The sequence below is a fragment of the Pagrus major genome, chromosome 15 (assembly GCF_040436345.1).
Source record: "Pagrus major chromosome 15, Pma_NU_1.0".
NCBI lineage: Eukaryota > Metazoa > Chordata > Actinopteri > Spariformes > Sparidae > Pagrus > Pagrus major.
The window spans coordinates 31478354-31494373 of NC_133229.1; the positions used below are offsets into that span (position 1 = coordinate 31478354).

Here is a 16020-nt window from a genome sequence, read left to right on the forward strand (position 1 = left end):
AAAACATAAAACACGAGTGACGAACACGTTGCGAGTGCAGCAGAAGTTTATTATCAGAAACAGACCCGAGTGTCGGTACAGTACTTCATCTGACCAAAGCTTTGTAGTTTGAGTCAGGCTGACATTAATGTTGAGTAAACATTGTGAATGGACTACATTACCCATAAGACACCTGTGACGTCACACTGAGGCTTTTGTCGCGTTCACGCCGCGTCAGATTTAATGTAATAATCCGTCTCAGATTTCACGTCAACATCCTCCTGTGAGAGAAAAAAAACGTTATGTCCGACAACAACGATACAGAGCGTGTTGTGATTCGCCGTAAACCCTCGTCGGACCGACTCTGAAGTTCTCTAACTTTTCAGTTCCCGAGGACGTGAACGGTCTCGAGTCTGAGATCTGAATTGTTCCGCTAATCTGACGTGACGTGAACGCGGCGTTGGCGCCGTCAGCTGTACGATCGAAGCTATAAAGTGCAGGAAAAACACAATCATCCCAAATTGCTACAAAAATATCTGCATCTGAAAGTCAGGAGCGTAAAATAAATGTTAATGTGCAGAAAGTCGAAGGAATGTAGTTTCAGTTCTGCTGAAACAGTCGAAGTAAAAGGAACAAAAAGTGTTCGTCTTGTTTCAGGAAACAAACGACAGGATTCATTTCTGTTAGCTCCAACATTAGCATGCTAACTCAGAGCTACAGGGTGACGATGGCTCTGAGCACGCTGCCACCTGCTGTATCTGGGCGTAGACGTTGAAAGCAGTTCGGCGTCATTATCAGCTGTAACTTTAGCCGATGTGATATCTAACTGATAAAATAAATGATCTTTCTCGTGCATCGCTCGTTCAGTGATCTGTTAAAGGATGAACTCACCGACTCTTCAGAGAAACTCAAAAACTTTAAACTTCACGATGAGAATTCACTTCATTAGTTTTCTTTGTCAGCTGGAGTTTAAACTGGATGAGAAAATGTTCCTGAGGACTAAATATGGACTTTATGTTTAACTGTTAAATGTCAGAACCGTTCGACTTGTTAAACTGGACTTTATGTTAGTTGTTCAGAATGCTAACATGTAGCTGCTGGCTAAAAAAAGAAGTGATTCAGTTCTGTTTCTGGGTGAAATAACGCTCCAGTGTGTTCAGAGGCTCAGATACTTGATGCTGCGTCCGGCTCCTCAGTTTCGGGACTCGAACGGCGGCTCGTTGGGCGGTGGGATCTTCACGTCAGACGGTTCGACTCCCCAGATCTCGCGGGCGTACTGAGAGATGGTCCGGTCGCTGGAGAACTTTCCGGAGGCGGCGATGTTACGGATCACCATCTTGGTCCACTCTTTGGGGTTCTGAGAAGAAACAAAGGATGAAGAATTGTGTCAGAAAATATCTTCTTTGATTAACTACAACTACCAAGGTGCATTTCACCAACAAACACCCAGTCACAGGCTAAAGACAACACTGTAGAAACCTGATCATTTAAATCATCTCTCTCTGATTCTGGATCAATCCGACTGTTTCTTCTCCACAGCACCAGCAGCTGAGGCTCATGGGTATTGTAGTATTTAGAAACAAAGAGGAAAACTTCACCTTGTAGAGTTCACTGACTCTCTCCTGACATCTGACGTAGGCTTCAAAATCTGCAAACACCTTGAACCTGAAACAGGAAACAGATTTACATCATGAGAAGATTAAATACTGAGATTAGACACAAACAGACCGTCTGCAGCTGTTTAAGATGCATTTTGATGGAGATGGCTAACAGTGTCCCTCTGCTTCCAGTCTTTGTGCTAAGCTAGGCTAACCACGTCCCGACACACAGGAGTGGAACTGGAACATCTGACAGACGACAGTGAACGTTGTGTTTGTGTCGTCAGGAAAGAAACGAAATAATAAACTCATTTAAAATAAAGCAGGTGTCGTCTACCTGTCGTGGTCCAGCAGCATGCGGGTCAGGTCTCTGAAGAGTTCTGGCTCTGCTGGACTGAAGAAGCCGGCCTGGATCTGATCCACGGCCAGTTTCAGCTCCGGCAAACGCTCGTAGAACTCTCTGGCGTTGTAGCTGCAGGAGGTAAACAGGAAGTGATGTCATCAGGTCACACAGCTCAGGGGGGTCTACATCCCTGATGGTGCGTTCAAGGACAAATCTGACGTCTGAGAGTCGGCTGCTAAAAGTCATCTCAACTCTCCTGTTCCAGTGTTTGTAGTGCAACTATGATCATGTTTTACATTTATTTATTTGTTTATTTGTAATTAAGTTCATATTTTCAGTTCAGTATTCTGAAGTTTCAAATAAAGACAGAAAAATAATAAACCAGATTTATGTTAACTTCTGTTTGTGATAAAAAACCTTTATATAATTTAAAAGATTTAAAACACCACACACACACACACACACACACACAGTTTTAAAACGAGAAGATTTTTTAAAAACAAACAGATAAATAAAATAAACTGCAGTCGAGGATAAATTAACAGCTGGACATAACAAATACTGAACTATAAAGTTCATCAGTTTAAATGATTGATCTGATTGATGACAGTTTATTGGTCAGAAAGACCCCTGAAACTGATGCGAGATCATCTAGAGTGAAGAGGTCTCACTCTGCTGGAGTTGTCGAGCTACAGAGGTAATCGGTTGTACAGTGGTGATATAGAGTGGAGCATCTGTACTCACAGATGATCTTTGAGTTCTGACCTGTTTCACTGAAGGATCAATAATTATCAGCTGATCAGAGCTGCAGCCTCGGAGGATCTGATCACTTCAAGTGACTTTTTTAAGCCAACGTGCCGTTTTTTCCTGATTCAAACACGATGGTGGTGAACTGAACCTTTAAAACATCTTGGTCATATTTCTGACATTTTATGGATCAAAGGACGAAATCAATAAAGAAAATACTGAGCAGATGAATCCTGGAACAGCTGATGATGTCAACGTGTCCCTGAAGCCGTCTGCTCAGACAGGAAGTGATGTAACGCCTCCTCACCCCTTCCTGTCCACCTCCTCCACGTCGGCCACCGTCATGCCGAAGATGAACATGTTCTCCTCGCCGGCCTCCTCGGCCATCTCCACCGTCGCTCCGTCCATCGTCCCGACCGTCAGAGCGCCGTTCAGCATGAACTTCATGTTTCCTGTTCCCGACGCCTCCGTGCCCGCCGTGGAGATCTGCTCCGATAGGTCGGCTGCTGGGATCACTGGAGACGCACACACGCACACGCACAGACACAGACAGACACACACAGACACACACAGACACACACAGACACACACAGACACGCACACACAGACAGACACACACACACACACACACAGACAGACAGACACACACACACACACACACACACACACACACACACACAGACAGACAGACACACACACACAGTTTATAACCTTTATTGATCCACAATAGTCTGATTTCAATCACAGCTCTGATCAGCTGATTCAGTAAAAAAAACCTCCTCCCTCCTCTCCTTCCTCCTGCTCCTCCTCCTCCTCCTCCCTCCTCCTCCTCCTGCTCCTCCTCCTCCTCCTCCCTCCTCTCCTCCCTCCTCTCCTTCCTCCTGCTCCTCCCCCTCCCCCTCCCTCCTCCCCCTCCCTCCCCCTCCTCCTCCTCACCTCTCTCAGCCAGAGACACTCTGTAGTTTTGGAGGAAGATCACTTTCAGCTTGTCTCCCACGGCCGGGTCATTATTGATCACCTGACCGATGGAGGTGATCAGTTTGATGATCAGTTTGGCCATGTGGTACCCAGGAGCCGCCTGCAGGGGGAGACACTCTGCTCAACTCACGTCCATCTACAGCCACTTTACAGATTGATGTATTGATTATTGATCAGTAGAGAGACGAACCTTTCCTCCGATCATCACCGTCCGGGGAACGAACTCTCTGCTGGGCTCCAGTTTGATTCCTGAAAACAGCAGGTTCATTTATATTCTCACTGTTTACGTCACAATAAACTTTACAACTAATCACAAAAATAAAGAAACAAAAGTATTTTAAATAACTTCAAATAAAATATGTGTATACACATATATATATATATATATATATATATATATATATATATATATATATATATATATATATATATATATATATATATATATACATATACATATACATACATACATACATACATACACACACATACATATATATATATACACACACACACACACATGTATGTCTGTATTTGGATTTTATAGTTTTTAGTTTAGATTCTTCTTCTTCTCTCTTCCTGCTTCTTAATTTTGTGTTTCACTGCAGAGTGCGGCGGCAGCTGGTTGGTCTTACGGTTGTAGAGCGTGATGGCGTGCAGGCAGGCGAGCAGCTGCCTCTTGTACTCGTGGATCCTCTTCACCTGCACGTCAAAGATGGAGTCCGGGTTCACCTTCACCTGAGTCTGCTCCTGCAGGAAGGAGGCGAACTTCAGCTTGTTCTCCTGAGGACAGAGACACAGACGGGTAAGACAGACAGACAGACAGACAGAGACACAGACGGGTCAGACAGTCAGACAGAGACACAGACGGGTCAGACAGAGACACAGACGGGTCACACAGACAGACAGAGACACAGACGGGTCACACAGACAGACAGAGAGAGAGAGACACAGACAGACAGACAGAGACACAGACGGGTCAGACAGACAGACAGGTGTGTCTCACCTGTTTGACTTTGGCCACGTCTCTGATGAACTCGTCGTCGTTGACAAACTGCAGGACGTTCTTCAGCTGATGAAGATCAGTGAGGAAGTCGTCTCCGATCCTCTGCAGGAACAACAGCGTCATTAACACAAACTGGACCACTTAATTATTGATCACTTATTGATTCATTATTAGAATTAAACACATTAAATAGTTCCAGTTTCTCAGTTGAGACAACCTGATGTGTTCACTGACGGACGCAGCAGGTGTGTGTGTGTGTGTGTGTGTGTGTGTGTGTCAGGTGTGTGTGTGTGTGTGTCAGGTGTGTGTGTGTGTGTGTGTCAGGTGTGTGTCAGGTGTGTGTGTGTGTGTGTGTCTGTGTGTCAGGTGTGTGTGTGTGTACCTCAGCGATGATGTCAGCGAGGCCGGGGTTACACAGCAGCAGCCAGCGGCGAGGAGTGATGCCGTTTGTTTTATTCTGAAACTTGTGAGGATCGACATCGTGGAAATCTTTGAACCTGCAGCAGAAACACAAAATCTGTATTCAACATTCATATGAAACATCAAACTACTGTCAGTCTGTGACCGTCAGTCTGTGACCGTCAGTCTGTGACCGTCAGTCTGTGCTCTGATTGGTCGTCTCTGACTCACACGCTGCTCTTCACGATGTCAGAGTGAATCTGAGCGACGCCGTTGACGGCGTGCGAGCCGACGACACACAGGTGAGCCATGTTGATCCTCTTCGGCTCGCCCTCCTCGATCAGAGACATCCGCCGCAGACGATCTGTGTCGCCGGGAAACACGGCCGCTATCCTCTGAGACACAGTACAAATACTTCAACTGAGTACAAATACTTCATCTGAGTACTAATACACAGACAGAGTACAATGTCAGTAGAGTCAGTAGGAGGCGGTCTTACGTCCAGGTGTCTCTGGTTGATGTCGTAGATGATCAGCAGGTGTCGAGGCAGCAGCTGTTCGAACATGAACACGGGCCAGCGCTCCAACGCCTCCGGCAGCACCGTGTGGTTGGTGTACGCACACGTACGACAGGTGATGTCCCACGCCTGCACGTACGCACACGCACACGCACACACACACACACACAGATATGTATATATGAAGTATTTCTTTACTGCACTAACAGTAGAAGTACTACAACATAAAGTAATCTGTTACAGTAAAAGTCCTGCACCTTGTCCCAGTCCAGCTTCTCGATGTCCACCAGGATCCTCATCAGCTCAGGGATCGCCAGAGCCGGGTGGGTGTCGTTCAGCTGGATCGCCACCTGACGGACAGGAAGGAGTCAGCCCCACCACAGAAGAAGACTCAGCCCCACCACAGAAGAAGAAACATTTAGTCTGGCTGCTCCAGAGGACGTGATCATTATGGACAGGACATTATGCTAAAACTACAGTATCGACCTCTGAGATGAAGTAAAAGTATAAAGCAGCAGAAAATGGTTCCTGCAATTTGTACCAAAGCACAGTACTTGAGTAAATGTACTCAGTTACATTGTGTCAGCTGGTTTTCTCACCTTGTCAGGAAACGTGTCGAAGCAGGTCCTCACCGGGTCTCTGCAGCCGAACTTGGAGGATTTGAACCTGCGGATGATGTCCTGCAGCGTCGCCGCCACCACGAAGTACTCCTGCTTCAGACGCAGCTCCTTCCCCTCGAAGAACTGCAAACACATTCTGTATCATCAGCACCAGAACCAGATCCAAATAAACCCGAGCCAAAACGTCTACGCTGTAGCTGTACTCACGTTGTCGTTGGGGTAGAGGACTCTGGAGATGTTCTCCGCCAAGTTTCTGTCCAGAACAGCTTCAATATAATCTCCAACATTAACTGTGAGACACAAACACAGAGTCAGAACCAGAACCAGAACTCAGGATCCTGAATCACAGACCAGGTCCAACTGGCTCTGGTTCTATTTGAGTCACCTGAGCTCATCAGTAACATGAAGCTGGTTATTAACCGGCTCATTAACTCAGTTTTTAATTAGAACCAACTCTGAACTCAAACTCTGAGTTTGTTGTTGTAGTTTCTCTCAGCTGCCAGCAGGAGGCACCAAACAGTCAGGCGTCACTGATCTGTGATTGGTTGTTTGTTTTCTGTTTAAATAAACATGTTGGCTGTGTCCAAATTCAGGGGCTGCAGCCTTCAAGGACGCGGCCTTTGTGGCCCACGGAGGCCGGGTCCTTCGGAGAGACCTTGAAGGCCTCGTCCACCGTTGTTAAATGGGACGGTCCAGCCTTCGGAGTGTTTCCTGGTTGCGTCACCAGGTGTTCATGCATTAAAGTCTGTTTTGGTTCAAATCTATCAAACGTGTACATTTATTTGTGTGTGTACAATGTGTCAAATCTAAACTGAATTATCAACATTACAAAATAAACATTAACCCATCGGTGAGTAACAACTATGTTTACCATAGCAGTACCAGCGTCACGTATTTTAACTGAAAGTTAAACTTTGGAGGTTTTATAGTCTCTTGAAGTTTAACATATCTGGCGTTGGATGTTCAAATGAGTAAAAACCGAGTATAAACCCATTACTTAAATTTGAATGTCATGTCTGCGCCACTTGATGTCGCCATTTTCTCTTGCTTCCTCTTCTGTTTCGGGACTGAGCAGCGGTGCGCAAAGGATCTTGGGATATGTGAGGCCGCGAAGGACAGTAGCGGTGCGTCCTCCTAAACGAGGGTGGGGAAGGCTGCATTTGAAGGAGCCTTTGAATTGGGACGGCCTTCGCGTGGCGTTGTGACGTAATTGGCCTTCAGATGCGCCCTTCGAGGGCTGCAGCCCCTGAATTTGGACACAGCCGTTGAGTCACATCTGCTGCTGCTGACGATGACGATGACGATGATGATGATGATGAAGAAGAAGAAGAGTGTCACTCACAGTTCTGCAGCTTGAAGTCGTTGGGAGCTTTAGCCGACCACAGTCTCATCGTGTTCACAGTGTTGTTATGGTAACCAGGGACGGGAGTGTCATAGGGCATCGCCAGCACCACCTGAGTACACATCAGAGTACAAGTACTCAGAAATACTCTGTTACTTGTTTCTGTATAAAATCAGCTGGTCGTATTGATCGTACTGACGGTACTGTTGGTACTGGTCGTGTCTCACCTGCGTGTCGACCCACTTCACTCCGCTCTCTGTTTTCTCCACTCGGCCGTAGAAATGAACCGGCAGCATGTACTCTGGTCTCGCCTTCTCCCAGGGGTTCCCGTACCTCAGCCAATCATCTGCCTCCTCCACCTGAGGGGGTGGAGCAACACGTCAACCAATCACACACCTCCAGAACACCTGCTGTGTGTGTGTGTGTGTGTGTGTGTGTGTGTGTGTGTGTGTGTGTGTGTGTGTGTGTGTGTGTGTGTACCTGCCACCCGCTGCTGATCTTCTGGTTGAAGATACCGAACTCGTAGCGGATACCGTAACCGTACGCTGCCAGACCGAGAGTCGCCATGGAGTCCAGGAAACACGCTGCGGCGGAGACGAGACGAGAGCGAGACAGTGAGGACGTTTTTAGTAAACGAGGACGTTTTGAGACAGAAACAACATTTTTATAAAGTGACAACATTTTTGGAAAATGGCAGAAAATTGAGAAATTGATGACTTTTTTTATATATTTAGAAAATGATGGTAATTTTAAAAAGTATCAACTTATTCAGGATGTTTAGAGTGTGAGGAGGTTTGTTTTGTTTTCTGTTGAATGACAGGTGATGGTCTGAGGCCTGATTGGATCAGTTTCATCTGCAGCTGCAGGAAGTTTCCTGTTGAAATAAACATCTGAGCAGGAAACAGGAAGTGGACATTCAGGACGAGTCGCTCAAAACACAAACTAAACCTGATTTCCAGCATGAACTACTAATCACTTCCTTCATTCCTGTGACTGCGTTTCATTTCTGAACCAATTCACTCTAAACTTTATCAAATATTCCTCAGATGCATCTGTTTCCACCTCAGCACAGGTCCTCCAAATATTCATGCTTCTTCAGCTGAACTGAACAGTGATTCAGTAAATCTCAGAGCTGCAGCTGTTTGCCCTCCATGAATCTGCCAGATGATCAAGGAAGTATTAAAAGTGACAGTTATTTGAATTGAGTTTGGTTCACTAGGCCCACTTCTCTCCTTAGAGAACTGGGTCATGGAGAAAATCAAACCAAACTCCAGTTAAATATATGATGATTTATTGTTGCCTTGATGATCAGTAACTGTGTCCAACTGAGAAACAACACTTTAGATGTTATTAAAGATTAACAGGATTCTCTGATGATATCGGCATAAAATAAAACGACAAACAACAAAGTGATGACAGTTTTTCACAGTGAGGACAAACAGAGTCGAGACGAGTGAGAGAAACCTGCGAGTCGTCCCAGTCCTCCGTTTCCCAGACCAGCGTCCTCCTCGATTTCCTCCAACTCCTCCATGTCCAAACCCAACTACAGACAGACAGACAGACAGACAGACAGACAGACAGACAGACAGACAGACACACACACACACACACACACACAGCTCTTATCAGTGTGTTTTGCGTCGACTTCCTGATTTCAGTGAAACTATGAGGAAGTTGAAACTTTCAGCGGAGTCAAAAACTGAAAGAGTGAAAACAGCTTCTGTTTTATTTAAATGTTATTAGAATCAGTTCACACATTTCAAAATAAAAGCTGAGAGCAGTTGATGTCCTCCCACTTCGTCTGACGCAGTTTTGGCTTCTTGTACTCTGTCTACTCTTTTCAGAGTCACATTTATCTTATAAACAAGTAAATGTGATATTTTATGACACATTTCTGAAACATGCTCACAATGTTTCATGACATCAGTCCAGGGACCTGCTTCGTGTAGCATTAGCATCCTTCAGTTTACAGCTAGTCGGGCATTAACACCTGAAGCTCCAGCTGCTTTTTTAGTTTTTCAGAGGAACAAAGTCACGAATTTATGGAGCATTTTATTTATTCTTAAAACATTTACATGTCCATAAAAAATCTGCGATAATCTAATTAATCAGAATTCTGCAGCTGAACTGAAAACAGGGACTCAGTAAATGTTTGTAAAAAGTTGCAGCTCTTTAAATCAACAAGTTATTGAAATGATCAGGATTTGAATGGAGTTTGGTCCAGTGTCCCACCACACAAGACCAAATACTGATCGTTGTGTTGATATTTACACATTCATTTGATATTTTGCACAATTTATTGAACAAAGTTTGACGTGTTGAACGTATTCGAGGGTTCAGACCCCAAAGCCTGCGTCTTCACCTCTGCTGCTGCAGACACATCTGTGGATCTAACCTGTGATGATGCGACAGGTGTGTTGTTACCTGGTAGATGGCCTCGTCACAGGCGTTCTGCAGGCCCAGGTTGATCATGGTGTTCTGCAGCGTTCTGCCCATGTAGAACTCCAGAGACAGATAATAAACCCGCTGAGGACAAACATTCACACACTGTTAGCTCCAATTTACAAAACTTAAATTAAAAAAAAATCAAAGTCTTTATTATATTTTGGTTTTTATGCTGCAGATTTCTGAATTAACTTCATCAGGTGGACAGAAAAGCCACATTGACTGCACAGAGACAGAAACACTGTGGAGGTCAGCAGGTGATGGTCTGAGGCCTGATTGGATCAGTTTCATCTGCAGCTGCAGGAAGTTTCCTGTTGAAATAAACATCTGAGCAGGAAACAGGAAGTGGACATTCAGGACGAGTCGCTCAAAACACAAACTAAACCTGATTTCCAGCATGAACTACTAATCACTTCCTTCATTCCTGTGACTGCGTTTCATGTCTGAACCAATTCACTCTAAACTTTATCAAATATTCCTCAAATGCATCTGTTTCCACCTCAGCACAGGTCCTCCAGATATTCATGCTTCTTCAGCTGAACTGAACAGTGATTCAGTAAATCTCAGAGCTGCAGCTGTTTGCCCTCCATGAGTCTGCCAGATGATCAAGGAAGTATTAAAAGTGACAGTTATTTGAATTGAGTTTGGTTCACTTTCTCCTCGTGCAACTCTGTCATGGAGAAGGTGAAGCCAGAACAAACTTGATAAAAGTCTTAATATGTTAAACTGACAGATGATCTCTCCTAATAAAGGACCTGGGGGCAGTAAACCAAACCAAACTCCTATTAAAAATATGACGATTAATGATTAATGAATGTGTGCAACAGAGAAACCTTTAGATAAATATCATCCTCTGTTAATGTCGGTTTATAATAACACAGTAAACATCAGTTTAATAACTGTATCCGCCCCACTGCCAGTTCTGGACTGCAGGAAACAAGTTTGAAATCTTAGTTTCTAAATAAATTAAGTTCAATTCGGAGGTTAAATGGAAGCCGAATTAATGTCTGTTGTCTAATTATCTTAACACGACGTCACTTTTGTTTTTCTCCGTCTCTAAGTTCGCAGATAGTTAGTGACATTTTAAACGGACACTTCTTTCAGGGGAGTTCCGTGTTTTCCTCGCAGGCTGCAGCGGGGCTCCGCGGCTCCTACCTTCGGGTCCTTCTCGTAGTAGTACTGCTGGGTGCGGATCCAGCGGCCCACCAGGTGGTCCCGGACGGTGTGGGCCAGGGCGCAGTAGTAGTCCCGGGGCGTCGCCACGTTCCGGTCCTTCACCAGCGTGAAGTGCAGGTGGCGGTTGAAACTTCGCTTGATCTCGCCGACGTCCCCGAGCCCGGCGATGCCGCGGACGCTGATCTGCTTCCGCTTCTCCTGGTCGCTGAGCGGCGCCGCCATGTTTGCACACAAAGATCCGGGAGCGGGGCGTCGCAGCGCGGCCTGAGCGCGAGGACGAGCCGCTGAGAGGGAGGAACACCTGGCAGGTGGAGCAGGAAGACGGCGCGCGGCCCCGCCCACCCGACGCTGACAGCTGCGACGTTCTGGAGGGGGCGGGGCCTGGACGGGGCAGAGGGCGGGGTCATCTTTGGAATGTCTGACAAAGAGCTCCAAGCGGCAGAAGACGTCTCACTCTGATACTGTTTCCGAGCTGAGCTTTCTGAGTCATCGACAGCAGAGCCAGGATTCAAAATTCAAATCTTTATTGTCACTGTTTAAAACAACAAAACAGTGAAGCGTCTCTCTGAAGCTGCGTGAGACAGGAAATAGATTAAAGCAGTCATGAGACAGACAGAGATAGTTTTACTCTTAACTCTAAACTGAAGAATAAAACAGACAGTGAAAGGGCTGTTAACACTTTTAATCTGCAAAATACAATAAAATATTTATCCAAAATATAGATATAAAATAGTCAGCACTCATTTACACACACACACACACACACACACACACACACACACACACACACACACACACACACACAGTTATCTGTGTTAGTTCCCCTAGACCCAAACAAATCCAAAATCAAAGATGATCGGTTTCATTCCACCAGGAACCACAGTACTGGACTTTACCTGAGTCCATCTGAGTTCCTCAGAAGGTTCTGGGTCTCCAGTGAAAAGGTCCAGTTCACTGTGAAACACTCGCTGCTGCACAGAAAGTTAATTCATTTTAGAAAAAAGTGAATAACTGAATGCAACTATTGACTCAGCTCCTCTCAGAGACATTTTAATGAGCAAATCGACCTGAAACAAAACAAATCAGAGAAACTTTAATTAAAACTTCAACAACTTGAGAAATGATGTAAAATATGAAACGTGCCAGAATGATTTTAAAAAGAAAGACGAGCTGCCTCATGAGGGACATGAAACCAGCTGTGACCCAAACAAACAAGACCCGCAGCTGTGATTTTAGTTTTTATGTTTTGTACCGAGTGACTCATCATGAGCACAAACTATCTTTGACGGTCTGCGTCCTGACGTCAGGTTCAGAGCGTCAGCCAATGCGGCTGGTATTTCCGGGTTTCAGAATAAAACGCCTCCTCTCAGAAACAACTTTTCCTCCCGGTCCTCAGAGCTCTGCGGTGTTTCTGCGCTCAGGTGAGTCTGAGCCGCCTCCCGCCGCAGGTAACCGTCACGTGCTGTTTAATGCGGTAAAACTGCGGGTTCTTCTCGTTTCTGACGCTGTGTTGAAGTTTAAACTGGGTCTGTCTGTCTGTCTGTCTGTCTGTCTGTCTGTCTGAACCCGCCTGATCCTCCAGCACGTGAAGCCGGTCCAGTCCACCTTCAGCAGGTCCAGCCCAGCAGGTAAAGACTCGATCTGAACCGGGTCGTGTCGGGACCAGTACAGTCTAACATTAGCTTATTAATGTGATCTCTATAGAGCAGCTGGTTTAACTGGTTTAACTGGTTTAACTGGTGTAACTGTGAGACTCCAACAGAGCTGCTGCTTGTTTGTTTGTTTGTTTGTTTGTTTGTTTGAATCACAAACATGGAGGACAATTTTCCTACAAAATAAAAGCCCCGTAAACGTCTCACAAAGTCGAGTAAATGTACTTAGTTACATTCCACTGGTGGAATGTAACTAAGTACATTTACTCAAGTAGGCTCCAAATCCAGTACTCCATGTCATGGTTCTTCTGGTGGTTCTTCTGATGGTTCTTCTGATGGTTCTGATGGTTCTTCTGATGGTTCTTCTGATGGTTCTTCTGGTGGTTCTTCTGATGGTTCTTCTGGTGGTTCTTCTGATGGTTCTTCTGGTGGTTCTTCTGGTGGTTCTTCTGATGGTTCTTCTGGTGGTTCTTCTGGTGGTTCTTCTGATGGTTCTTCTGATGGTTCTTCTGATGGTTCTTCTGGTGGTTCTTCTGATGGTTCTTCTGATGGTTCTTCTGATGGTTCTTCTGATGGTTCTTCTGGTGGTTCTGCACTTTAAAATGATGTTGGTGTAAAGATACGTCAGCCAAAGTAACTGATCAGAATAAAACAACGTTAGCTTGAAACTTTGAGATGAAGCAGGAAAGGAACAGATCCAGTTTTTCTTGTGGGAAAAGTTTAAGTGAACGATCTGTGACTCTGGTTCTGGTTCTGGTTCTGGTGTTCCAGCAGGATGTCCAACACGTCTCAGAAGCACAGGGACTTCGTCGGCGAGCCGATGGGAGACAAACCGGTGACGGCTCTGGCCGGGATCGGAGAGATTCTGGGGAAGAAGCTGGAGCACCAGGGCTTCGATAAGGTGGAGAAAACCCACAAACTCATTCTGTTCTGGAGGAGAACTGGAGCAGAACTGGAGCTGAACTGGACCGCCCCCTGCAGGCCGCAGTCAGCAGACACATTCTGTTAACTCTAGTTTCAGTTATCTTATATTTAACTTATTTTTATTCCCTCTCTCTCTGTCTCTCTCTGTCTCTGGTGTGTCTCTCTCTCTCTGGTCTGTCTGTCTCTCTCTGTCCCTCTCTCTGTTTCTCTGTTTCTCTGTCTCTGTCTGTCTCTCTCTCTCTGTCTCTCTGTCCCTCTCTCTGTCTCTGTCGTGTCTCTCTCTCTCTGGTCTGTCTGTCTGTCTCTCTCTCTGTCTCTGTCCCTCTCTCTCTCTGGTCTGTCTGTCTCTCTGTCTCTCTGTCCCTCTCTCTGTCTCTGGTGTGTCTCTCTCTCTGGTCTGTCCCTCTCTCTGTCTCTCTGTCCCTCTCTCTGTCTCTGTCTCTCTGTCTCTCTCTCTCTGGTCTGTCTGTCTCTCTGTCCCTCTCTCTGTCTCTGTCCCTGTCTGTCTCTCTCTGTCTCTCTCTCTGTCCCTGTCTGTCTCTCTCTGTCTCTCTGGTCTGTCTGTCTCTCTGTCCCTCTCTCTGTCCCTGTCTCTCTCTGGTCTGTCTGTCTCTGTCTGTCTCTCTGTCTCTGGTCTGTCTGTCTCTCTGTCCCTCTCTCTGTCTCTGTCTCTGTCCCTGTCTGTCTCTCTCTCTCTGGTCTGTCTGTCTCTCTGTCTCTGTCTCTCTGTCCCTCTCTCTCTCTCTGGTGTGTCTCTCTGTCCCTGTCTCTCTCTCTCTCTGGTCTGTCTGTCTCTCTGTCTGTCTCTCTCTCTCTCTGTCCCTCTCTCTGTCTCTGGTCTGTCTGTCTCTCTCTCTCTCTCTGGTCTGTCTGTCTGTCTCTGTCTCTGTCTCTGTCTCTGTCCCCAGGCCTACGTTGTCCTCGGTCAGTTCCTGCTGTTGAAGAAAGACGGTGAGATGTTCACAGAGTGGCTGAAAGACGCCAGCGGAGCGAACAGCCGCCAGGCGGGACTCTGCGCTCTGTGTCTGAAGGAGTGGTGTGACGCCTTCCTCTGAGACTCCGCCTCCTCGCCTGAGACCCCGCCTCTTCCTGTTCTCCCCCTGCTTGCTCACTTCCTGCCTCTGAAGCGTCTCAGAGTTGTTCGCTCAGCGTCTCTGCTGCTGCTGTCAAATGTTTTCAGGTGACTCTGTTCTGGTTCCTGCTGGACAGCTGTGATGTCACAGCGACCCGACAGGTGTTCCTTTACCTGTTTATAAGCTGGGTTCTACGGGGAACGTTTACATGAATAAAGCTTTGAGTCTGAGCTGTTTGTCAGCTTCTGTGTTTTTTACTTCAGTCTGATTTTGACATTTATAGGCTCTGTGGAGACTCGGACTCCGTGATTAGACTCAGTGATGAGACTCAGACTCAGTGATGAGACTCAGTGATGAGACTCAGACTCAGTGATGAGACTCAGACTCGGACTCAGTGATGAGACTCGGACTCAGTGATGGATGCAGACTCGTCTTTATTATTTGTGTTTGACAGCTGCAGAGTTCAGAAACATTCACCAACAGGAGCAGAAACGAGATCCTTCAGAGGGGAAAACAATCGGAGTCGCTGTCGATACAAATACAACATATCAAGTTTAACATCACGAGGTCAGAGACGTGAGCCCAGTGTGTTACTGATGATCACCTGAAGATCACCTGAAGATCACATGATGATCACATGCTGACTGAATACAAACTAATAACATCAGTAGTCTGATATTATGTGAACATGACAATCTGCCTCAGATCTGAACGTTCTGTCACAAGACAAGAAAACCAACAGAACCAGAACCGAACAGCCTGAGCGGGCTCATCAAACAGCCGGAGGTGAAGCTGATGAAGCTTCATTTTAAACGAGCTCTCTGTCTCTGATGTTTCTGAGGACAAAAATCTGAAACAAACTGAATATTTTTGGCACAAACATTCATCATGGTTACAAATAATCTACTGATCCAATATAAAAACATGCTGTGACCCACATCCCTTATAACAAAGTACAGAAGAAGAACTGAAACATATAAATGAGGATTTATAGGTGAGAGGAGCTGCTGCTGCTGACTGACCGTAAACAGCTGACAGTGTTTCCTGTGCGGAGCGTTTCCATGAGGTCACTTTGTTCAGGGAAAGAGGAAACAGAGTTTCTGGACTCGACCCGTCCTTCAGAACTTAAATATGAAGCAAAGTGCAGTTTGAGAAGCAGAGGAGCCAGCACAGCGTCTGATTGGACGGTCAGACATGATGTCATACTGTTCAGGGGCCTCA

The 16020-nt window shown here is 45.9% G+C and overlaps 2 protein-coding genes across 5 annotated transcripts; one reads left to right on the forward strand and one right to left on the reverse strand.

Moving 5' to 3' along the window:
• Positions 1-28: 28 nt before the first annotated feature.
• pygb (phosphorylase, glycogen; brain) lies at positions 29-11472 on the reverse strand. Its single transcript, XM_073482472.1, has 20 exons — positions 11130-11472; positions 9954-10055; positions 8994-9072; positions 8010-8113; positions 7757-7888; positions 7530-7641; positions 6395-6477; positions 6167-6310; positions 5825-5917; positions 5550-5696; positions 5282-5445; positions 5034-5148; positions 4652-4753; positions 4281-4428; positions 3836-3894; positions 3604-3745; positions 2975-3182; positions 1915-2049; positions 1578-1644; positions 29-1336 (listed from the first exon to the last, which is right to left on the reverse strand). Exons 1-20 carry the CDS (start codon positions 11370-11372, stop codon positions 1172-1174), a joined length of 2544 nt encoding a protein of 847 aa, XP_073338573.1. The 5' UTR covers positions 11373-11472; the 3' UTR covers positions 29-1171.
• Positions 11473-12459: 987 nt separating this feature from the next.
• LOC141009463 (barrier-to-autointegration factor-like protein) lies at positions 12460-15029 on the forward strand. 4 transcript variants are annotated; one of them, XM_073482099.1, is made up of 4 exons: positions 12460-12598; positions 12733-12778; positions 13574-13703; positions 14635-15029. In XM_073482099.1, the coding sequence occupies exons 1-4, from the start codon at positions 12475-12477 to the stop codon at positions 14779-14781; spliced, it is 447 nt and encodes a 148-aa protein (XP_073338200.1). In that variant the 5' UTR covers positions 12460-12474; the 3' UTR covers positions 14782-15029. The 4 variants fall into 4 exon arrangements, with proteins under 4 accessions (XP_073338200.1, XP_073338201.1, XP_073338203.1 ...); XM_073482100.1 differs by having other exon boundaries at positions 13577-13703; XM_073482102.1 differs by having other exon boundaries at positions 12460-12571.
• Positions 15030-16020: the final 991 nt, after the last annotated feature.